Source organism: Sceloporus occidentalis, unplaced genomic scaffold (assembly GCF_023333645.1).
Source record: "Sceloporus occidentalis isolate IW3139 unplaced genomic scaffold, rSceOcc1.0.p SCAF_10, whole genome shotgun sequence".
NCBI classification, from domain to species: domain Eukaryota; kingdom Metazoa; phylum Chordata; class Lepidosauria; order Squamata; family Phrynosomatidae; genus Sceloporus; species Sceloporus occidentalis.
This window is the reverse complement of record NW_028316990.1, coordinates 29,814,684-29,839,225: the sequence shown is the minus strand read 5'-3', so window position 1 is coordinate 29,839,225 and position 24,542 is coordinate 29,814,684. Positions and strand designations below refer to the sequence as shown.

The window sequence follows — 24,542 nt, the reverse complement described above, 5'->3', positions numbered from 1 at the left end:
GATATACATGGACATCACCTGAAGGCCAATACAGAAATCAAATAGACTGCGTAATCGGAAGCAGGAGATGGAGAAGCTCCATTCTCTGCAAAATCAAGACCAGGGGCAAATTGTGGCACAGACCATGAACTACTAATACACATACTAAAGCTAAATAAGAACAACAAACAATAAACCAACAATCCCCTCAGGAAAAATCCTATATTCAGGAGAGGTAGATATTCTTTCTTTCTTTCTAACTCATCTGTCCTTATAGCAGTTCTCCTGCTCCTTTTTCAACTGTTTCAGATCAGTGGCACTGCAACATATACCTTCTCCTTCCCAATTGTGGCAGTGATTGCAGCCATCCTACTGTTATTAATAGAATCACAGAGTTGGAAGAGACCACAAGGGCCATCCAGTCCAACCCCATTCTGCCATGCAGGAACCTTCAATCAAAGCATACCCAACATGTAGCTAATAAGATACAAAACACGCACACACACACGTCCTTCAAGGTATTATTTGAACACTTTACCCACAAATAAAGTCAGGAGTCAATGTATATTACAAAAAGGTTTGCTTTTATATATAAAAAAAAATCACCACTAGTGAACATGAACTGTCATTGACATTACCTTCTTTAAAAAGGACTCTTTTAGCCTGTCCAGTGTTTTTTTCCCCCTTCAAATTCATGTAGTCATTAGCAAGCGCACACATTTTGTACCATGGCATACATTCTAAGGAGACATCATTCACAAAAGAAACAAAACCTTACTGTAGAGATCCCTGTAGACAGAACAAAGGATGCTGTCCAAAGTTCTTATTTCCAGTACAATAATCACAGATAACTGTAGAACCCATTCCATTAAGTGTTGCTGACGTAGATAGGTTAGTTCAACAGAATGATGTTCAGGCCCCTATATCCATGACAGCTTAACTAAGATTACAGATGGATCAGTTTGGAAGGACAATTCGTTCCATAGTTTCTGTGAATGAGCTCCAGGACATCTGACATGGAAGCAGTTTAGAACTTAGACATCCCTCACCTTTAATTTAAAACAATTTACAGCTTTAATTTTTGTTATCAAATTTCTGAGTAGGGAAAAAAAACCCCATCCACACTAATTATAGCAGAATTGGACCCTTGAAATTGGAGGAATCAGACACCAAAGGCCTATATTGTTACGTGTAAAGGAGCAAGTATAAGCAGAGAAAGGGAAAATATAAAAAGAGCAGTATAAAAAGAAAAAACAAATGGAAAAAAAGCACAGAAAAATATTCAACACATTTCCCCAATGATTCACAATGGCCACCATCTTGCTTGGGCAAAAATAGCACCCAGCCTTGAAAACAAACATTGGTAAACAGGGGCAGCATGTGCTCCTCAGTAAACTGCAGCAAATATGCTGTTCTGGAGTAACAAAACCAAATGAAAAGGCAGTGCAGATAACGTCTGGCATACCAAATACTAACATGTAACCAAGGCCTCATACAGAAGCCAAGTTACATCAACTCTTAATAACGAAATGTTGGTATTTGCTCACTAGGACAAAGATGTGAATTATGTAGTGCTCCAGATCTTAGACAATTCCCAGCAAACTCAACCACTGGCTATACTGGTTTGGGCTCCTGGTACTTCCAGTACAACAGCATTAGGAAGACCACATAATTTCCACCTCTGCTCTAGTGGTACTGAAGATTAGGATCGGTCTGAAATATTCAGACCAGAGGTAGGGAAATATTCCCCAAAGATTGAGTAGAGAACATTTAGGTGGTTTTAAAGAGAGTAAACATAAAGGTTTATTTAGAGACTGGCTGAAAGGTGGTAGGAAGTTCTTCCTCTTCTTGTACAATTTTCACTCTCTCTGTTTAATGTCTAAAAAGCAGAAGAAGATGTTCCCAGTCCTGCTCAAGATCTCTGTTGAATGTTGCTAAGGAAAACGGGGAAGGCCAGAGTTAAAAAGCAAACATGGGATAGGCCAAAAGAGATATGAGTTAGCACAATGGGCAGATTGAGGTGGAGATGGAGTAAAGAAGCAACATTTTTATTCCCTACTATTCATCCCACAAAACATCTGCACATGTTCTGGAGATATGACACCACAGTTAAGCCTGCTAACACCTTTGGGTTTGTTCGGGCTGCAAAGCTTAACCACAAGTTGAGCTGCAAGCAGACAAATATTCTTGGGAAAGCTCTCAAGTAAACATTAAGAAATCAGTGCTATACAGCCTGTGGCCACCATTTGAAATTTAGCCTTAAACCATGTACACCACCACACTCAGACGCTCAATAAACCTCCCATGTTTGTGCCTCCTTCAGATAACTTTAAAGTATACAGCACTGAGACGTCAGAGGCTTAGGAAGCCCAAATTCATCCTCTCCTTTTCACTGTACTCTGCCACATTTTTCCGTTTTGCTTGCCTTCTTTCAGATCTAGAAGAGTGTAAACACAATTTTGAGTCATGGGGCAGCAATAGGCCCTTTTCCTTAGTTGGACCCAGAGGCTGCACTGAGGTAGCTTTGTGAGATGCACCAAAGTTGCAATCCATAGTGGAGCTAGGGCTGGCACTGTTGACCGAGGAATAGCCAGAGCTGACATCAATAGCAGGTTTTTGTTGGGTATGGCCGGTGAGCCACCTCTTCTCAACAGGCTGGTCATAATTCTGGAAACTGTACATAGACCACTCTTTGGGAAGGCTCTCTTCATCACTGGATTCTTCACAACAGCAGCCGCCATGTTCTTCAGGGTCCATACATACCACAGTTGCATCTAGAACTCCGCTGGGAACTGTAACTGTACAGAAAAAACATGTAATTAGGCAGCTGAATAGACTATTGAAATCATGTAAAGAAGCGTACTTTTAAGTGCTACAATTATTTTGGCTTTCTTATAATACACAGTAACATATAAACAAAAACACCTTATTCAGGACACTTTTTTTCTGTGGGAGTTTTCTTAGACAAGCTACATCAATTTTATTTACTGAAGTTATATAAGACTTAATAGACAAAACAGAAACTAAATTTGAGACCATAAAATACACTAGTGTTATACAACCATGTAAAATAAACAGCCGAAATAAAGTCAGTGTAAAACAGAATAGCAATTTAAAAGATTTAACATAAGGGTGGGAGCTGTGTACCTTATGAGCTCAGAGCTGAGGTGGCCCAATATGGCCTTCCCAGTACCCTTCCCAAAATCTCAAATCCCAAAATATTTTTCAACTAAAACGATACTCTGCCAAATTATGTTTTAAAATGATGGTGGTGGTGGTGTCATCTTAAAACAGCAGATACTCCACTCCATCAGGACAACCCAGAGAAGGTGCCAGCAGATGACATCCAGGAAGGTACCCTACTTTCCAAATGCTAAATAATCCTTGCATATAAAAAACTGTTCTTCCAAGGTTTGATTTGAGAAGGAATGTTCAAATATTCAAGCGCTGTGGGGCTCATGTTCAACTCCCATGATCCCAACAGCAAGACAAGCAAGGACAGCTTACTGTCTCCCTCCTTCTCGCCTTCACTTTCTTGATCTCCTTCATAACCAGAGCAGGAATCCAAGCTCCAGTCCAGAAAGTTATCCAGAAGACTCTCCTCCTGGTTAGACAGCTCAGCTGTAGGAGTAGTTACAAAACTTCCCCTGTCTTCTTGGATACTGTCTTCTCTTCTCCTACAGAAATAAAAACAGATTCTTAAAAGGGGAAAGAGAGGAAGAAATGCCCAGCCACCCTTACCATAGGCCAGGGTTAAAGTAAAAGCCTAAAAAGCTCTTTTTGATTAATATCCTTGGGTTTGGCTTAATTTGTAAGAAAGCCATTCCACTTCCCTCTTCCCCTCCAAGTAAAGTAGCCATAATACAATTTCTGGAAAGACAATGCTGTGTCAAATGTCCAACTGATTTTAAAACTGCAGTGGCACATGAAGGCTATCTACACAGTTATATGCTGATCCTTTTTATCCCCCAAGTTTCAAACTTGGAAGGTAGTGTTACAACCACCCTATAAGCCCATCTATTGAGGCTTGCAAAAAGGGACATGAAACATGCAGTGGAGATTATTAATGTAATGGAAAACTATCCTATCCTTTTAATGCAGGACTTGCCTTTTAGTTCTCTTTCCTGATGGAGAAGTAAGGAAGGTTTCCACTGTATTCATGTATAAGGCATCAGGCTCCGGATGCTCCTCTTTCACCCCTAGCAGTGAACAGAGCTGGCTGTAACCCATCACCTAGGACAAACAGCAAAATAAGAAAGCATAGCTACAGACCTATTGCCCAACATTTGAACCCAAATTCCCTAACAAGTGTCACTTTCCATCCCAAAAACCCTCTCCAACCTATGCTTGTTTACTTGAAGGTAAATATGTGTTCCCATAGGAAAATCTACCACCAGATGTCGAGTGGGAAGAATACTGACCATACAGTGTTAATATTTATTCTGTTTTTACATTCTCTGATGCTACTTGGAAGTCACCTGGAAAGGCTTTGCATAATGAAACTAAAGAAATTAAAAAAAATACTCCTGGGTGTCCATATATTCCATGGCAACCTTAAATAGATGGAAGTTGATTCAAATCAACATGGGCTCGTTCTAATCAGCACAACTGTGAGTTTAATACAAAATACACACACCACCTCAGTCCAGCCTGTATTTTCGCTCCTAAAACGGTGAATTGCCTCTCTTGTAATCCTCCAGGAACAGCAATTCACCTTTATTTATTCATTTATTATGAACATATGCCCTACAAAACCTCTCACTATGCTACCTCACCTTATCCGGATTTGAGCTGCAATTCCCACACACTTACTTGAAAATAAGTCCCACTGACACAGTGAGATTTACATTTGAGTAGACATGCAAACACTGTACCCAGTGCTTTGGGGAAATTGCTTACTTAGACAACAACTTCCAGAATCCCCCAGTGGCAATGTTATAGCCCAAATAAGCAACCAGGCTCTGATAACGACTCCTTATTTCTCGCTCCACTGAAAGACAGCTTAGATGTACCTCCTCCTTGCCAATTTCTTCATAGCGTTCATCTTCAAATCGTTGTTTCACAGCAGTGAGGGACACCTGCCTATAATCTTTTGGGACATCCTCGTGGAAACTGGGAGAGAAAAACAATCCTTTCAGACATTAATCACATTCATTTTAAAAGACTCCCCATGAATGCTATAGGACTAGAGTTTGTTAAATTTCAATCCAAACCAAGTCTCAAATTTCAATTTTACTATTAGTAGACTCATTGTCAGTGTAATCACCATTCTTACAGGGAATAGTGGATGAGAAGAAAGAGAAGATCTGAGAATTATGTCTGGGGCAAACTGGAAAGCTCAAAAGCCAGAATGAACAATACTTAATTATCCCTGTCAGTCATAGAGGTGGCCACCCTTGTCAATACTGTGGCACCAGTGGCCCTGATGAACTGAGACACAGTGATGTATATATAACATGGGATCAGGGCTCAAATGTCCTCCAAAAGCAACCTCCAAATAGCAATAAGCCATGACAAGTAGCACAAGTTGAGAAGAGGAACGCTGCATTCAGTTCTGGGCACCACAATTCAATAGAGATGTTAACAAGTTGGAGCATGTGCAGGGAGGGTGACCAAAATGGTGAAAGGTCTGGAAATCATGGCTTATGAGGATCATCTTAGGAGCTGGACATATTTAGCCTGGAGAAGAGAAGGTTAAGAGGTGGCATGATAACTATATTTAAATATTTGAAAAGAAGGCATATTGAAGATAGAGCAAGCTTGTTTTCTGCTGCTCCAGACACTAGGACACAGAGAAGAGGATTCATGCTACAGGAAAAGAGATGCCACCTCAACATTAGGAACAGCTTCTTGACAGTAAGAGCTGTTCGGCAGAGGGGAAGAGGAAAGATCAGCCTTCAGAGATTATATATGACACACAAAGCCTTTTCCAAGTGCACTACTAGCTATTCTATACTATCCAGACAGACTGTTTCACTGCTGCTCACTTTGACTCTTCCCACCCCACTCCAAGGTATTTACCACTTCTTGTGGAGGCTCAGTACACAAGGTATCAGCTCTTCAAGGGAAAATCCTGTGCTTTCAGATAACTGACTGTTCCACGGATGAGCTGAAGAAAACAAAATTGAAATAAATCAACAATATTTATCACAGTACTCTGCACAGTACACATTTATCCTGACTCTCCCTACACTGATACGTTGACAACTGGTTGTGATCTCAAAAACTGCTGGCCCGCTTGACTGGGCTCTTAATAAGCCAGCTTGTCCTTCACAACTCCTGGAAAGCCACTGTCAAATCAAGCTGTTACTTTTCTTTCTGCAATTCAGCTAACACCTACAGCAGAAAAAACTAAGTTAATAAGCAGCCTCGGTCATTTAGCACCGCCACCTGGCACCTTTCCACATCATGCAATGTGGCTCCAACAAACAAACCAAAACACAACAACTCTGGTGAACCTGAAAGCTTACACATTCTTGTGGCATTTTGGTTTTTAAAGGACTTCGCTAACTGTGGCTATTGTTTCCCCATAGAGCAAGTACAGTCAGCCCTTGGTATCTGCAGGGGATCTGTTCCAGACCTCCCTGCAATATCAAAATCTGCAGATTCTCAAGTTCCATTATCCCCAATGATGGTGCATTCATGCGGCCACACCGTCATTAGGGACAGCCCCTGTTGTCCCCAGTGGCACTGGGTGCATGTAGCTGCACTGCCATTAGGGACAAAGGGACTTTCGTTGTCCCTAATGGCAGTGCAGCCACATACACGCACTGCCACTGGTGACAACAGGAGCTGTCCCTGATGATGGTGCGGCTGCATGAATGCACCATCATTGAGGACAATGTGGGCTTGCCATCTGTGGATGCTTGAATCCATGGATGGCAAGTCTGCGGATACCAAGGGCTGACTGTATGACTTTAATTTTGTTTAAGAGCACAACCATTACTCTCACCTTGTTTGTGCAATACTTTGGCAAGCAGCAAGGCTGCTGCAGCCAAACGGGCAGGAGAGTATATGCAAAGGCCTGTGTTTAAGAGGGAAAGTTCACATATAAAGCTGTAGAGGTAAGCAGTTCTTCTGTCCACAGGGGTTATGTTCAGCAGCACTTCTCTGTAGTCCACAATTGTAGGAATCTTTAAAAACAAGAGACTGTTAAGTTTAGCAGCTCCTAAACTATGCAATATTTAAACATTTAACAAGGAGAGTTCCAAGAATGCCACCCTTTTCTACAGAAGAGTAACACCCCATTTCTTAGCTTCTATCCTGCTAAATTGCCAAAGCTGCTAACAGCAATAATATACAACCACAGTGCAAAAGGATGAGAAAGAGTCATTGTTGAGCACTGTTTGCATTCAGCCAGGCAACCAATTACAAATCCATGTAACAGTTACCTTGTCTAGCTCACATTTTACAAGCTTGTTTCCAAGAATGTCATGGAGAACCTTGTCAAAAACCTTACTTAAATCAAGATATACTATATCCACAGCATTCCCTTCATCTACCAAGCTGGTAATTTTATAAAAAAAGTTGACATTCAAAACAGTACCCCCCGCCCTCCGGTAAGAAGAGAAAGACAGCTGATGTAGCTAAAAAAGGCCAACGATTAACAGCCAAATACCATGAGCTGGGCAGGCAACACAAAGATTGCCAAGAATGAATAGGGCGGCCCCATAATCATTTGTAGGGGAAATCTAACCCATGGCTTGAAAATATATATATATATTTTAAAAGTCCGTAAAGAAAACCTTTGATTTTTCTTTGATCTTGATTTTGCCATTTTACTGTGCCATTGTATACAATGGGACTTCAGCATCCACAGATTTTGTTATTCAAGGGTGTGGGTCATGGAACCAAACCCCAGTGGATACCAAGGGCCCAAGGTATCAACTTTCAAAAGGTACAACATAGTTCCCATGACTCTTTGTTATGGCTGAGTGTCAGGTCCTTTTGATCTTATGGCAACCCTGAAGTCAACCCACCACAGAGGTTTCTTGGCAAGATTTGGTCAGAGTGGGTTTGCCATTGCATTCTTCTGAAGCTGAGGGACTGAGATCTGCCCAGAGTCACCCAGTGCTTCCATGGACAAGCAGGAATTTGAGTCCTGGTCTTCCAGAGTCCTAATCCAATACTCAAACCACTACGCTATGTTGGCTCCCAGCTCCCCAGGACACAGTAACTCTCAAGCTTGTTCAGGGAACCATTAGGTAGTATATCAATTTTTTTGGATTTGTGAGACCTATTTAACCAGCACTTGATTTCCGACACTAGTACCTAGAGAATATAAGCTTACCCTTATCTTCCCTTCTAAAGCAGAGATGATCTCTCCCATCATCCTGACAAGATCTTCGTATTTGTATGTGTTGTCTGTTAGCCAAACTGCTTCCCGTATCGTCAGAATCTCTTTGCTGATAAAACTGTAACAACAGATTATTATCATGACCCACACATATAAGAATCTTAGGTTCTCCTTAACTGTTGTCTGCCTTAAGGCATTTCTGATTTATGGGGTACCTAAGACAATCCTGTAATGGAGTTTTCTTGGCAAGATTTGCCTTCCTCTGAGGCTGAGAAAGTGTTACTTGCCTAAGGTCACCCAGTGGGTTTCCATGGCTGAGTGGGTTCCACAGTTCTACTGCAGACTAGTCCCGCTTCCTAACTGGTTTGCAGTTTGGTTCGTGAGTCCAAAGCTACAAAAGCCACAGGAGACCTCATTAGCTGCTACTGCTAAAAACATTTAGAAAACTTTGCCAACCATGATTTTGTCCCAGAGGTGTAAAGCAAAGAACACAACAACTGAATAACTAGCCAGTATGACTCCCAACTCTTGAAATACTTACCGTGTACAAATAACCATGCATGCAATTCCCAATAGCTGAAGACGAGCCCGAGGTACAGGCCTTATTTTTAAGTACCGATCCACACAGCCTACAGTCAGATGGAGACAGAGGCTTGAGAAATCCTTCATTGTGGCCACTTCTACCAGCCAGTCAACCAGAATGTATCTAGAACAAGAGGCACAGCAATTTTTAAAACTAGGAATCCCTCATCAACAGCTACACCCTGACTACTTTCAAACAATATAGCATGTCCTGTAACATTAGACCCAAATGCACACATTAAGGAATGGAGCACTTCAACAAGCCAGACTTAAGAGTCCTCTTTGCCATCAGAACAACCCCAGAATGCCTTAGGATCCAAACAATTGGGCAGAGAAAGAGAGGAAGAAGAAAGTACCCCATAGTAAGAGGGCTCTAACAACCATTAGCTCTCACTTCCCTAAGACTGTACCATCCAGATTTGGAAAAGGCTAAATTAGTCAAACCTCAAATGGCCTGTCCTCAGGAATGTTTTAAAATATGAGCTACTCTATCTAGCTGCTCAAGAGTATATTTTCATGAAACTGCGATACATGACCATATTCCCTCCAAAAGTTTAGCATTTAAAGCAGGGGTGGGCAACATTCAGAGAATGTCCATAGTTAACGGTCATTGAGCTCCCCCAACTTCCCTTTAACACTTGCCTTTAAGTGTGCAAAAGAGCAGAGGAGAGGGGAATTTCTGGAAGCATCAGGCATGTGTGATGCTCATTAAAATCAAGGTGTGCTTCATTGAAGTGATGTGGCAGCTAACAAGGCCAATGCGATTTTAGGCTGCATCAATAGAAGTATAGTGTCTAGATCCAGGGAAATAATAGTGCCACTCTATTCTGCTTTGGTCAGGCCCCACCTTGAATACTGTGTCCAGTTCTGGGCACCACAATTAAAAAAGGACATTGAGAAACTGGAGCGTGTCCAAAGGAGTGCAACTAAAATGGTAAAAGGTCTGGAAACCATGCCCTATGAGGAACAACTTAGGGAGCTGGGGATGTTTAGCCTGGAGAAGAGAAGGCTAAGAGGTGATATGATAGCCCTGTTTAAATATTTGAAGGGATGTCATATTGAGGAGGGAGCTAACTTGTTTTCTGCTGCTCCAAAGACTAGGACCCGGAACAATGGATGCAAGTACAGGAAAAGAGATTCCACCTCAACATTAGGAGGAACTTCCTGACAGTAAGGGCTGTTCGACAGTGGAACAAACTCCCTCGAAGTTTAGTGGAGTCTCCTTCCTTAGAGGTCTTCAAACAAAGGTTGGATGGCCATCTGTCGGGGATGCTTTGATTGTGATTTCCTGCATGGCAGGGGGTTGGACTGGATGGCCTTTGTGGTCTCTTCCAACTCTACAATTCTATGATTCTACATTTTTAACAGAAGTGAACTTCCAGTCTTTAAAAAATACCTGATTTTTAGTGAATCCACGGTCATAACTGCTCCCTCTTGTTAATCTAGAACAATTCAGATATTTGAAAATCTACTTTCTGGTCAGAAACTACCTTAATTCTCTCAAATGCTTTCCCTAAAATGAGAGATTAAAATTCAAAAAGAAAAACCATATCCCAGTAACCTGACAAGCTGTATATCTTCCTAGGAAGTACTACAACAGGGATCATCGAAAAAGAACTACGTAAAAGACAAGTAACAGCAGGCAGCCATTTCTGTTTCAGGAGGTAATTCTTTCAGACTGCTGCATTGAGTCTCTACCTCATTGTCTCATTCATTCCCTTCTGAACAGTGAAGATACTCTGCTTGCTGAGAGGAAGGGAGGCTTGGAAGAGCTGAGCCGCCATCTCATTGGCAGCTTTTGTTTCCAATCCTAGTTGGTTTCCATTTCCACAAGCTTTGGCTAAAGCCATCTGTATAATAGAAAAGACAACAGTTCATCTTTCATAGACAGGAAATAAAAGACTTTGTCTGTCTACAACTGTCTTTTCAGAAACATGGAGAATACTAATACTAGCTCATGCATTTAGACATTATTTTCAGTATTTTGAGGGGAGGAGAGCAAATAGGATCTTGTGCCCTTATAGACAGTAACTGGGAAATCTCCATCATTTTGCAACTTCAAATGCCCCTTGGAAAAACCACTTCTTTGAAACACAACTCCGAGAATCTTCTGCAACCACACTATCACGGGGATTCTGGATGCTGTAGTCCAAACCTCTGATGGAATATGGAAAATTCAAATGATGGAGTTTTCCTAAACTCAGCCACTGCTGCCAGGTAAGTTCATTAACCAGTTGGGAGTCCAGGTTCTGCATATTCTTAAAGAGCATATCACTGCTCTTTAACTTGGAGTCAGATGGTGATAGGTGAGGCTGAAATAGGATTCCCTCATGAGAAACAGAGCAGTGTAAACTGTTTATCATTGGATCAGGAGGCAGTGATACTTTGAAGTTTTGTTTAGGGAATAGCAAGTCCTAAAGCTCATCCAATCCCTGCCCGCACATCCCTGACTAAACTAGCGAGGAGATGTAACCCCTCAAAGTAACCTTTTCAAGCTCTGATGAGGACTCAGCTGTGTGTACAAGAAAATAGTCTTTATTTATTAATAAAACAGGACATGTAAGTGGTCTTCAAGTCAAATATGAAATAAATCCTAACAGGAATCCAATCTGTGTGGAAATCCGAAAAGGATTCTGCTTAATGTAAACCAAACAAAGTCTCATCAGCTCTAAGGATAAAGATCTTACCTGGGCTTCCCAGGAGCCTTTGGCTGCATAGTCCCTGAGTTTCCTGAGGCTCTGGAGGTATCTACCAGGGTCTGCCATCTACAAAGAAGATATGTTGTCACAGCAAAATAGGGACTGAATGACAACTTTATATTATCTAAGTTTTCAGAGAGGCACATGCATTAGTCTGTCTGAGCAAAACCAGCAAACCAAGAGTCGCTTTTTGTTTGCCACAAGCTATTGTGGACAGCAGCCTACTTCATCAGCTGTATCATATGACATAGCTGAAATCACATTATGAAACTCACGTTTTCAAAACTCCCATATAAACAGTAAAAAGTTTGAAATCAGAGTATAAATATTCCATAAAAATGATTTTAATATAATACAGAGCTACCACTTCTAGTTTTTTTTCCCGTTTGTCAATTTCTGATCAGATCTCCATCTCCTATTTATTGTTTCACAAACATGGCCTCAGCACATAGAGCCAAGTTCTACCTATTGGGGGGTGGGTGGGTGGGTGGATTTAGTAAGTTTTCAGTTACATGCGAGTAATAGTTGTACTAACAAGATATGTTCCAGGAGATGATTTCCAGATTACCCGTAGTTGGAGAAGTGTCTGGTTGTTGCCAGTTGGTGCTCTTAATCACAGACTTGCTGGGCTCATTTGTGTCACCCTCAATCTATTTCTTTTTGTCTCATTTGGGCCCAATACAGACAGGCCAAAATAAAGCTGCTTCGGGTCTCTTTGGAGGTATGCTGTTTAAATGATGCATGGGTCCTAAGAGTCCGGAAGTCACGCCAAAGCCACACTCCAATCCTAAGCACTGGAGCGCAGCTTTGGCGCAGCTTCCGGACTCTTAGGACCCATGCATCACTTAAACAGCATACCTCCAAAGAGACCCGAAGCAGCTTTATTTTGGCCTGTCTGTATCAGGCCATAGTTTCCAACTATCCTATATTCTGCCCTCCCTTTTCACCTAGTAATGTCATAAAACATACATTTTAACAGAGCTTTGACTGGGTTTAAGTGTCAAGCCTTAATTCATTTAGTGCAATGTCTGAAGTTCCTTGAATGTATAAGGAACTTCAGACATTGCACTAAATGAATTAAGGCTTGACACTTAAAACCAGTCAAAGCTCTGTTAAAATCAGCATCAGGCTAATCCCCTTAACTGGTTTACAAGCAAGATACTGATATAGGATACTGAATTAATGGAAATCTGTTGTTTGCTTAAATATCTTGGAAAACTGATTTGAGTTTGGATAAGGGAAATTTAACCTGTATTGCCATTATGCAGAAAATGGACAAGTCATATACAACTTGGCATCTTTCTTGGACAGCCACAAACAATTTGCTGTGTCTCCAGTCACCTAACTATCAGAACACTAAATGCCACACAGATTTCTCCCCTGACTCATGCCACTATCTTCCTTCTATTCTTGTGTAAACTCTAAACAAGGTAGTTTTGCCCCTTACTGGGGAGTTGTTAGGCACTGGCATCTTTCTAGTCCCCCTTTCTTGCTTGTGCAATAGAAATCTCAAACACAACACACTCACAGAAGCTTTTCTATTACTTTCCCACAGGAGGTAGGAGCTGTGTAGGCAGCCCTGTTTCGAGGAGTTCTCAAACATTTCAAGAGCTTCTTTTCTTTTTTCTTCATCCTTAGAAGAACAATTATAGTTATTTACATGCTATTGTAACTGAACAGTTGATATAAAGCCAATGAAAGGCAATGTTCATTTAACAGTCTCAAAAGCAAATCTCTACTAAAGCATAGCAGCCCCAACAGTTTAGAAGCAGGCAGTTCTGAGAAAACGCCAGCATATTCAATTGGAGCAGAATGTTCCTTCCACTCTAGCAAATGGCGAAAGGAATATAGTGCTTTCCATCTTCTAAACTGTTCTGGAAGCTTTACTCAATTTTTTTAAAATGCACTTCTAACATACGTAGGGAGATTGAGCTAAATTATGTCTATCATGTCATAAAAGAGGACTTTTAGATCTTGTTTTAAAAACGTTCTGTTCACAGTCTGGGAGCAGCCACAGAGAAAAGTATCAAAAACCAATCCAGCAAAGTAATACTGTTTGAGTCGTGCAAAGGCAATTGTAGTGCCTTTTCAGCACCCTCATCTTCTTCCTTCCTTCTCTCCTGAGGCGGGTTATGTTCACTAAGGGGCATATGCCTAATGCGCTAGTGATAGATCTCATTCAGAGATGCTGAGTGGGAAATGCTTTTTAAAAGATGCTTAGCACACACACACAAGTTTGCCCTTTTTCATGTTTGCTGTATTTGCAGACAAACTTCTCTTGCACACACACCCTTGTGCAACAGTTTGAGAACCAGTGAATTAAAAATAAATACAAATAAATGAGGATGCTGGCCAAAACAGTTATCTATTTAATCCCTGAGATTCTGCAGTAACAATTCCAGAATTAGTGTAACTTCTGGTAAGTAAAAGAGCAAAATTGCCTATTGCAGTGACAAGCTATTTGTACACAAGACCTTGCAGTGAAAGTTTTAAAGTGTAAAAATAAAAATGGCATCAGAAAGCCTTACCTCAAAGAGATTAAGAACCTTAGCCAAGCAGTAGAGAATAGAGCCTCGTTGAGCCTAAGAAAAAAGAAGCAGCAACAACATCATCATTATTATGAAGAGAAACAAAAAGTGAGCAACAAATCTGTTTTACAAAAATAAAGAAATCTTCCTTTGAACTTCTAGGGAAGGATCATTCATCTGACTGAAGGTGTTTGGTGAGCAGAGCATGAATATGATGAGAACATAGTCATTCAAAGTGTGGATAGAAGTGCAACACTCCAATTCTGTCGCAGAGCCCTCAGCGTTCCAAGTAAAATGGAGAGGGGAAAATCATCTATTTGTGGTAGAATTATTTCTGCATCTCTGGGTCTCTAGACTGCGGAAGCAGTGACCAGCCCAGAAGTGAAACAGGGATGATTGGATCAGAAAGGATGTAAAGTAGCAGGTAAGGGGGCTTGCCCAACCTGTCCTATGACTGGAGAGTAAGGAGTAAGCAACTTGTGGCAGTCATTTCCCACAACAAATAAACTGCCCACTGGTACCTTTTTTCCTTTCAGCACAAGACATCCACACCCAACAAGCCTTGTTTCTAAGCAGATTCCCATTCTCAGGAGTGCAAATCTCTTTGTAGGGTGTAAGCACATCTTGTTCCAAGGGAAAATATGGTTCAGTTAACTGTAAACACTATTTGCCCCCTTTCCTGAGCAATGGGGTACAAGGAATCTGGAGTGGGGGATAGGGAGAGGTTAAAAAATGGACAAGTGGCTGCATTGTTACCAATCCATGTGCTAGAAATCCCAACATACTTTTTTGCACATTAATTTGTAGCATGATATAATTGCATCTTGTACCCCCAATCCACAAACCAACCCAGCTTACATTTTGAAGCTGACACTCTGTTTTGAGGCTCTCATAGACCACAGCTTTACAACAGCTTCCACTGAGAGACCAAGGTGGGCGAATGAAAAGCCAGACAAATGGGGCTGTGGAGATGTTCAGACGCTCAGTCAGGCTGAAGAAGTGAGATGCTTTTAACCCATTCACTTCTGCACGACCTTCATCAGAGACTGATACTAAATAAATTTGAAAAAGATATGGGTTGTAAGGTAAAGCTTTTTGGAAAAAAAATAGACACACTCAGGACAACTTAGACATGAGAAATCTAACAATTCAAGTGTGACCAAAAGCTGCTGTTTTCTCACTGTGGCAAGCGGCCCTTCAATAGTCGATTGACTCACCACTCCCATCTGACCAAGCTAGAAGGTACTGAAGGAAACAAGTCCAACAGCATTTGAAAGAGACTGAATCCCCAGCTTTGCTGAGCATTAAAATCCAAGATATAGCAAACAAACTATATTTAAGAGAAGACTGTTGTAAAGCTTGTTCTGCATTTCTTAGTGAGGCTTGCATACTGAAAATATGCAACCACTTCAATTACGCCAACAGCAAATCAAGGTATAGGGAAGAAAAGCTGCTAGTACTTCCAGGGCACCAACAACAGCAATACAGGAAGAACTACAGCTCCAAAAGAGAAAGAAGCAGCCATTTCTGACTGGCATACTTACAATCCTTGCTTCCAGCCAAACCTATCCCGCCCCCCCCCGGCCATGTACATCAGACAGCCAAAATGTCTGCCCACTATTTCTAGGAGAAACATGTTGACTGTTTCTAGGGTGTACATGTAGTAAGAAAACCTTTCTATAGATGAGAAAACTGCCATGCACTAACTGCCTTGGTCCATCCAGCTCAGTATTATCTACACTACTCTGGTCCAAGCAATCTGGAATGGGCCCTCCAGATTCCACCCGTTTCAGCCCAAACAGCAAATTCCAAAGTTTATGTGAGTTGCAGCCCAAAACATCTTGGGTTTTAAGGTAGGCACTGTGTTGTTTGGCAGGGTTATGGTCAAGACCAAACAGTGGGTTGCAGCCCTATTTAAGGGTGCATTACGTCAGAGTACTACCATTCAAAGCTTGGGAAAGCTTTTTTCAAAGCTACCTCGGAAGTACAACCCCCAGAATCTTCAGTTAGCACAGTCATTTTTCAAAGCTCTGCTATCATCATACCAATACATAGAGAAACAAAGACCATGAAACAGTCATTGGATGGTGGCCAAAGAAAGAAGCAGGTCCCAAAATGTGCACCTGGGATTAAAGTGGTTATACCAGTCCTAAAAATGCTACATATGTATGTTTCAATATATACCCCAGTACTTACAGCCTTCATTGTAGAGGTAAGCAATGCCAAGCTTCACAGCAGCTTCAAAGTTACCTTTTTCTGCAGCTCTGCAAAGTATATAGAGGTAATTAGTTCCATACTTTTCCAGTTGCACAAAAAATAATTGCTTAGTGTACATTACTTTCTTTTTTATATACAACAGTACTGTTGACAAAAGGGAAAGGAGGTGGCTTTTCTCAATTCATCCTTCCCCTGTTGTCCTCCTCAAGATGCAGTCTCTGGATCTGACAATTTAGATCAGCACAGTAAAGAAACGGGTGGAAACCACTTCCCCACACCCCATGAGTGGAGCCTTCTGCTGGTTCAAAAGCCAGCAGAACATAACCTGTTGAACATATGTTTCACCCACTGGATGCCACCATAGTAGTTTACTGTTCATCACTGACAACTACATGCATTTAAACCAAGGATCCTGGAGGACTAGCTCATCTCTAACACAAGCCTCTGCTCGCTATAAACTACAAAGCGGTAATTTGAACAGAGGAACTTAAGCAAAGTCCACACTGCAGCTATATGAGGAATAGCACAGGGAGGGCAGCACAAAAAGGTCCCTGCTTGCAATATTCCAGTAGTGATAAAAAGCATTTGTTGTAGCTGAAATATTTGCATTTTCCAGACAAAGGGAAATCCCACTCTTCTCATCCAGTTCAACCAGGCTCCAATTTAAAGGAGTGGATGAGAAGCACACAGAGGTGATAAACAGCTATGTTCCCCAAGGTACCTGATCTTTGCTTATTCTGACATCTTACTCTTAATCTTAAGAGTTTCTTGAGCTCCCACAAGTTACCTTTCAAACATTTTCAAGTTGCTTGGAGAAGGCCACGCTTCTTGAAAACTTGCACAGGCCCAAACACTAGCATGGTTATCTACAAGGTACTTAAGATGAGAGTGCACCTGTAAGAGAGTTAAGTAGGCAGTTAGAGCCAGGTAGATGCCAAAAGCATGCCTGCTTGAGGTCAACTGATGCAATGACTGGGGCACACCGACTTCATTGTGAACGCTGTTTCCACCAACAAATGTGGAGAAATCTGGGCCCAAAATCTGGCCTTCTTTGGAAATAGTGTTCACAATGTCAGCCAGGCATCAATCACCATGACACAATCATTCAATAGTTTTGTAGCTTATGTATGGGTTTTCTCCCATTTAAAAGGTTGAAACACCTGTTCTAACCTCAAAAGACAGAAAAACTTTAGCTTCATGGAAACTGTTATAGCAGAAGAGGCAGGTCGTTGCACTCTAGATGCAACTCCAGCTCTCATTATCCCTCGCAAACATAGCCAATGGGAAGCAATGATGGGAACTATAGTCAAACAGCTTTTTTCAGGATGCAGGTTCCCAAAACCCTACATTAATGGGCAGTGAGCTCTACTACATTCCTGAGCCAAAGAGAGAAAACTAACTCCCTCATAAAGATCCCGCTTTCCATCAGGAATAAGCAACAACTCAGCTACATTAAAAAGGAAAAGAAGAAAAAAAAGGGGGGATCAAAAGAGGGCTCAAACTTACAGCTCGGAGGGAGAGAATATCTTCCGCAGGAAGCCCTTTAAGAACATGGAACAGAACATCTTCTGGGAGACACAGTAGTGTCAGAACTCTGGGTCTCTTCTTCATTCTTCGCTTTGAAGGGACAAAGAAGCACCTGGAACACCTGCAGTGGATCACTAAAAGAAGACAGATTTTGCCAAATGAGAAAAGCAAACATGAAAGCATCATGGTCTCCTGCAACACTGGACACCCTACCTCTTCAGCCAACTAGCAAAATGTGACCATCAAAATGAGATGAGACCACTTCCAGTCCCACCATTTCAGCAAAACTGTATTTAACTGAGCCAGCTATTTCTTACCATCTCTGCACCCTACACATTGTGGGTCCCTGCAACCACAGCCTGCTAAATGGTGTTACCACCACCCCAGCAAGGCTTCTTGCACCCTCTTTTTCTCTGACTGCCCATAAACACCTCTGGGAACATCTGGAGGTCTGCATGATTCCCATCCTGTGTAGGAACTGAGTAGGACTCGCTGCTGAGGGGAAATTCAGTAGTTTAGGAAGGTTTGGCACAATTCATAGACAACAACTTCAGCACAGTTTGCAGCACAGTTTCATCAAAATAAGACTCCCAGGACTTAGTGAAACTTACCCTCCACAAATGCATCTGAGGAAGTAGATTGAAGTCTATGAAAGCTCATGCTGCCAACGTCTTTCTTTCAGTGAGTCTCAAAGGTGATACAAGATCTCTCTACATACTGATTGTACAAACTAACAAGGCTGCATCTTTGAATTCCTCCATCCTACAATAAGTTTGGACATGACTGGAACCATGTGCACCTCTTGAAACATCCCACTTTTAACCAATGGGACATTAGAAGTGTGGATTATATGTGGTTTAGGCATTTCACTATGACTTTGGAGATCAGGATCCAAGTCTGCTCAGCCATGGGGAAAGCCACACATTTTCAGCCCCTAAAGCTCCATGATAGATTTCCCTTAGGGTCGCCATAAGGTAGAAAGAACTTGAAGGCACGCATCAACAACATGATGTCTGAAGTACGTGAAGTACACTCATAAGCAAGGAAACTGAAAAATGGCTAAAATGAGTGATATACAAAGTGCTACCCAAAGTGGTGGTTCCTGGGACAGTGCCAGTCCTTGAGCCATTGGATACCAGTCCCGGGCAAGTTTCTAGGAAAGAAACAAACACTTGTATACCCAATGCACACAACTTTAGTGGTGCTCTTGGGCACACTGGGGGGGAAAATTGCTGATCCCCTCCCTCACAGAACTTGAAAAACACTAGTACATTAATGGGGCTTTTAGATATTGGTCCAAAACACACTGCAGAAATAATCCAGTTTGAGATCACTTTAACTGCCTTGGCTCAATACAGAAACAATCCAGTTTGAGGTCACTTTCAATGCTAGGGGAAAGTAGTATTGTGAGACATTTAGCCTTCTCTGCTAGTGTTCTGATGCCACAACAAACTACACATCCCAGGATTCCTTAGCAATGAGCCAGAGCAGTTAAAGCGGTCTCAAACTGGATTATTTCTGCAGTGTGTTTTGGACCACTGAAGCTGCCACCCCTTTACAGATGCAAAAGTGGCAAAAATGTTAAATATAACATTATTTTTTAATAAGGCTCTTACACCAAAAAGAAAAAAAAAACATTTTAAAATGAAATCATTTTTAAGGGCAGTTAAATAAACGATATTAAGTTTGTGAAGACAGCATTCTGCCTGAAACACCAAAACAAGCGGATCTTTCTCCCTTTCCCTTTAAAACTCTGATACTGAACAGTGGAAAGAATTTTTCTATTTATGACCCAGAGAAATGCAATTAAGTGCCTTTATAACAGCCAAAGAAACCAGGCTTTATTTTTCGTTTCAAAAACTGAACCATCCTATGCTTCCCATCCTAAATCTAAACTTTTGCCTTTTTGCAAGAAAAGCCTATCTCAATGATACCTAACAGTTTGTGAACTCAAGAGAAGGAAAAACAGGAGAGGGAAAATACAAAGGGGAAAGATAATTGTTTTGGACATTGGGGGAAGGCAAAAAAGAAGTCCATTGAAATCTCCTCTCCTCCTGGCCGGTTATAGGTCCTGCAAACTTTTTAAATCCACCCGCCCAAAAATCCTAGAGGCGCCCTATTTGCAGAGTTTTAAACTTTAAAAAGAGCACAACCCAAACCATCAAGTCAACTGCTTTGAGTCACTTGGACAACTCCAGCAATGCAGGCAAACCTTTGCAAAGGGAAGGTGGAAAAGGCACCCCAAAACCAAGCATCAGGATCCAGTTTGTCTATCTGGAGCCCATTCAGTTGCCTCCAAACTCTTTTTGACAAACTCCCTGCAGCAGTTGTTTTCCAATTTCAAAGTACATAGTGATTCATAAGGATTTGGGGATAAATTCAGGCTCCTGGAACAGATTATTTAGTGATTCATACATTGGGAGAAATTTATGCTCCTGGATCAGATTTACTTACTTATTTATTTCATTTCTATCCCATCTTTCTCCCCAGATTTAAATCACTTTAAATGTATACAATAAAATATAATATGTCATAAAATATACTTAAGTTTCCCCAGAATGGAAAGACAGGAGAAGATTGGCAGTTTCTGTTTTTAATCTTGTAAGCTGCTCTGAGTCCCAGTTTTGGGAAAAGGGCAGAATAATAATAATAATAATAAGAATAATAAGAATAATATCTTGGCAGCCCCTGTTTTTCCTAACCTTTAACCTTGTTAGTAATGTCTCATGAGTCCAGGTAACTTCACAGAAAGTTGCACAATCTGTATCATTGCTGCATCAGCGTGCAATAAAGCCGACCGGTATTTATTTTGCAATAAGCTCCACCAGTTTCAGGGCAGCTTAAGTCTAAGTATGTATTGGTTTGAATGTTGAGACTAGAGGAGACCAAGGCTGGATATTCCTTGCTCAGCTATGGAAGCCTACCTTGGGAGAGTCGCACACTCTCAGCCCCAGAAAACGCCATGATAGGGCTGCCTTAAGACTTGAAGGCACATGCAACAACTCCAGAGCAGCTTACATCTAAGTCAACAGGCAGCTTTAACCATGCCATTCCAACTAAACAAGGCCACTCAGATATACACTATTGTATTTAGTTATTTATGTATAGAATTAAAAAGTGTCATTCTGTAAAATCACAGCATGTGCAGAGATCTTGTAGCACCATTGAGACTCACTGAAAGCAAGCAAGAATGCCACAAACCCATCTTTCAGTGCGTCTCAATGGTGCTACGAGATCTCTTTACATATTGATTTGTTTCATTTCTATGCCACCTTTCTCCCAGAGCGGGGCCCGAGGCGTCTCACAGAAAGCCTCACTGATTTAAACAGGACTATGCTGAACTCCAACCTTGGGCAAGTCACATACTCTCAGCCTCCTCTGAACAAATCTCACCAAGAAAAGCACAGTTTAGGATGTCCCTGAAGCAGGAACGACTTGAAAGCACCCAGGGGCAATAATCCGTATTTTGGGCCACTGTGGAGTAGTAGCCTCAGTGTTAGACTATGTAAACACACTGAATGATCCTGAGCAAGTCACACTCTCTCAGCCTCAGAGGATGGCCATAGCAAACCCTCTCTGAAGAAACTTGCCAGGAAAACCCCATGATAGGGTCAACTTAGGGCAGCCATGGTTTGGAAATGACTCGGAGGCACACAATAACAACACTTCCACATTTTGTGTTTTGTAGCCTCTCTCAACCCGGTGCCCTCCAGACGGAGTCAGAGTCACCCAGTTCCTCACTGGGGCAGGACTGGGCAGAGAGGAAGGGTTTTCCTGGGCAAGACTTCTCAAGGCAATCCTAGACAGGAATTACTAGTCCTATATATCTGGGAATATGGCATGCTAACCTCTATGGGAAAGCCACCATGCTGTCTTGGTTTGTGCGTTGGACTGTGACTCTGGGTTCGAATCCCTGCTCGCCCATGAAACTCACCTTGTGCAAGCCACACTCTCTCAGCCTCAGGGGAAGGCAATGGCAACCTCCCTCTGGACAAATCTTGCCAAGAAAACCCCATGATAGGTTGGGCCTTAGGGTCACAGTAAGTCGGAAACACTAAGGTCCAAGGGACACACTGCAGAAATAATCCAGTCTGAGACCACTTTAACTGCCCTGGCTAGATGCTAGGGAATTCTGGGGACTGTAGTTTTGTGAGACATTTAGCCTTCTCTGTCAGAGAGCTCTGGTACCACAATGAACTACAGTTCCCAGGATTCCCTAGCACTGAGCCAGGGCAGTTAAAGTACTCTCAAACTGGATTATTTCTGCAGTGCGTTCTGGACCTAAGTCCCAAGTGGAGTCAAACCACTGAATCCATGGGGCTGACTTACCATTTAAATAGTGGATTTTAGCCAGTAGGGTTTCGTACCTGGCCATTGGCAGCAGCAAGCAGGGTTTATTACCCCATGGTCCACTTATCCTGTCTACACTATGAAGTAATCCAGTTCCACACCACTCCCCCCAACCCCATTTGCCCTGGCTCAATCCTACAGATATCCTGGGATTGCTAGTTTGGTGGAGCCCCAACACTCTCTGGCAGCGAAGGCTGAAAACCTTGTGAAACTACAGATCCCAGGACTCCAGCCCCAAGTCCCTTACAAAGTGGTGCTAAAATTGTGTTATGCTTATGTAGACGTACCTAGTATCCACGAAGGGAGTATTTTGTTATTGCTGTTGTGTGCCTTCAAGTCGTTGTCCTACTTATGGCGGTCCTAAGGCGGTCAAACCTATCGCAAGGTTTTCTCGGCAAGCTTTCTCTGAGGCTTCCCCAATTTCAGATTACACTCGTCCCTCCATATTTGCGGCTTTGATATTTGCGCATTTCATTAATATGTTCTCTCTAGGAGCGCAACTCTATGGCCAACTTTAACCAAAAGTTGCACTGAAAGTATTCTCTCAATACTACTCTACTAGGCCTTTGTAGCTCCTCCAGTGCAACTCTATGGTCAATGTCTGTCGGACGTTGACCACAGAGTTGCACCGGAGGACCTAGAAATTCCTAGAGAGGTGTCCTCTCAGGTAAAAAACATGGTGTTTTTGTTAGTTGCGGTTTTTCCACATTCAGAGGGGTCTTGTGCCCCTAACCCGAGCAAATATGGAGGGACAGGTGTATATTGTTGTACTTTTACCTTTTAGCTGTCTCAATCCTGGCGGAGAAACAGGATATAAATAAAATGCATTATTATTTATTAAGGGCCAAACCTAGGGCCGACTTATGGCAATGAAACCTATCATTGGGTCCCCTGGTAAGTTTCTTCAGAGCAAGGTAAGGTTTTCCAGGGCTATTTCCTGAAGCTGAGAGAGTGTGACTTCCCAAAGGTCGCCCAGTGAGTTTCATAGCCAAACTTATGGCAAGCCAGTGAACCTTAATTTTTATTTAAATTTAATTTATTTCCAATACTATTTATTGGAATATTATTTATTATTATTATTATTATTATTATTTCCAATACATATCCATCAAACCTATACATACCTTTCCGAACTTTCTCACTAGTACAAATTTATACCAAATATATACAATATATGAATAAACAAAAGGGAAAGTAATAATAATGCATCTCAAGTTCTGTATTACATTATATGCTATATCATATTAATGCTTCCCCTATAGCCACTGAATTGATATGCTCATGTTTTGCTATACACAATAAATGCATACTATTATGTACTATCAATCCCAGTGTTGTCCATTATGTACATTATGGCCACTCACCCCCTGCCTTCATGCCTGCTGCCAATCCCCCAGTTTCGCCCTTTAGGAGCCACAGTCTCCCAGCAGCGTCCGCCTCTGCTGCTAGTCAGTCACTGAATGAGCGCTTCCTTCGTAGTAAGCGCCGAACAGCTCTTGGGGCGGGGCTTACGTCGGCCCCGCCCCCTCCGAACCCAATCTTATTCACAGCTCACAGCCAGAACGCTCTCAGACCCTTCTAGCCTCAAAGCCACGCCCTCCACTTCAAACCGACCAACCAATCGCAAAGTTGATTTTCTTTTCACGCCCCGCCCCCTCTTCCCTTCTTTTAAATCGCTCGCTCAATGAATCCAATGCACGCCTACCTAGCAACCGCGCGTTCCACTTTTCAAACCCAGCCGCGCCGCTGATTGGACGGGAGGCGGGGAGAAGAACCTGATTGGCCGGCAGCTAAGGCAGCGGGCTTTTTTTTTTTGAGCCCAGAGCGAAGCTGATGATTGGGCGAGCCCTGAGGAGGATTCGAATATTGGGGGGGCGGTTGGCGGTTCGAGAGCGACAGCGTTGGGACGCATGCGCAAAAGAGGGAACGTTGCAAAGTAGCGCTAAGGGGGCCTGTTTAAATAGTACCCGGATGGAAATGTTCTCTGAGGGCAGTTGAAGGCCCCTGTTAAAAGTGGTCAAGAATGTGTGGAACAGTTTATATATATATATATATATACAAACACATATACATAAATAAATTCTTCACGCTCAGATACACATACATACACATATACTATGGAATTCTGGGAGTTGTATGTTGTGGGGCCCAGAGCAGAGCAAATAACAAAAACCATGTTTTTGCCTGAGGACACCTCTCTAGGAATCTCTTGGTCCTCCAGCACAACTCTATGGTCAATGTCCGACACGCTGACCATAGAGTTGCGCTAGAGGAATTACAAAAGGCCTAGTAGTGTATTCTCTCTAGGAATCTCTAGGTCTTTCAGGGCAACGTTTAGTTAAAGTTGACCATAGAGTTGCTCTG

General features: G+C 42.1%; 1 protein-coding gene across 2 annotated transcripts; it reads right to left on the bottom strand.

The window, feature by feature from the left end:
- Positions 1-578: 578 nt before the first annotated feature.
- Positions 579-23,599, bottom strand: CCNF (cyclin F). Of its 2 annotated transcripts, none has more exons than XM_089539712.1 (17): positions 23,543-23,599; positions 17,808-17,962; positions 17,089-17,195; positions 16,281-16,348; positions 14,943-15,136; positions 14,085-14,138; positions 13,085-13,189; positions 11,545-11,622; positions 10,556-10,707; positions 8,817-8,981; positions 8,270-8,393; positions 6,932-7,112; positions 6,001-6,088; positions 4,992-5,091; positions 4,088-4,212; positions 3,487-3,656; positions 579-2,777 (listed from the first exon to the last, which is right to left on the bottom strand). In XM_089539712.1, exons 1-17 carry the CDS (start codon positions 23,553-23,555, stop codon positions 2,332-2,334), a joined length of 2,325 nt encoding a protein of 774 aa, XP_089395838.1. In that variant the 5' UTR covers positions 23,556-23,599; the 3' UTR covers positions 579-2,331. The 2 variants fall into 2 exon arrangements, with proteins under 2 accessions (XP_089395838.1, XP_089395835.1); XM_089539709.1 differs by lacking the exon at positions 23,543-23,599 and adding an exon at positions 20,041-20,098.
- Positions 23,600-24,542: the final 943 nt, after the last annotated feature.

Bases quoted from the DNA above. Each gene is read 5' to 3' on its own strand.
- CCNF (XM_089539709.1), bottom strand. From the start codon at position 20,083: ATGCTTGGTTTTGGGGTGCCTTTTCCACCTTCCCTTTGCAAAG. The intron at 17,963-20,040 runs GTTTGCCTGCAT...GTCTTCTTTTAG, and splicing joins TCCACCTTCCCTTTGCAAAG to TGATCCACTGCAGGTGTTCC. The intron at 13,190-14,084 runs GTAAGGCTTTCT...TGTTCTTCTAAG, and splicing joins AGGTTCTTAATCTCTTTGAG to GATGAAGAAAAAAGAAAAGA.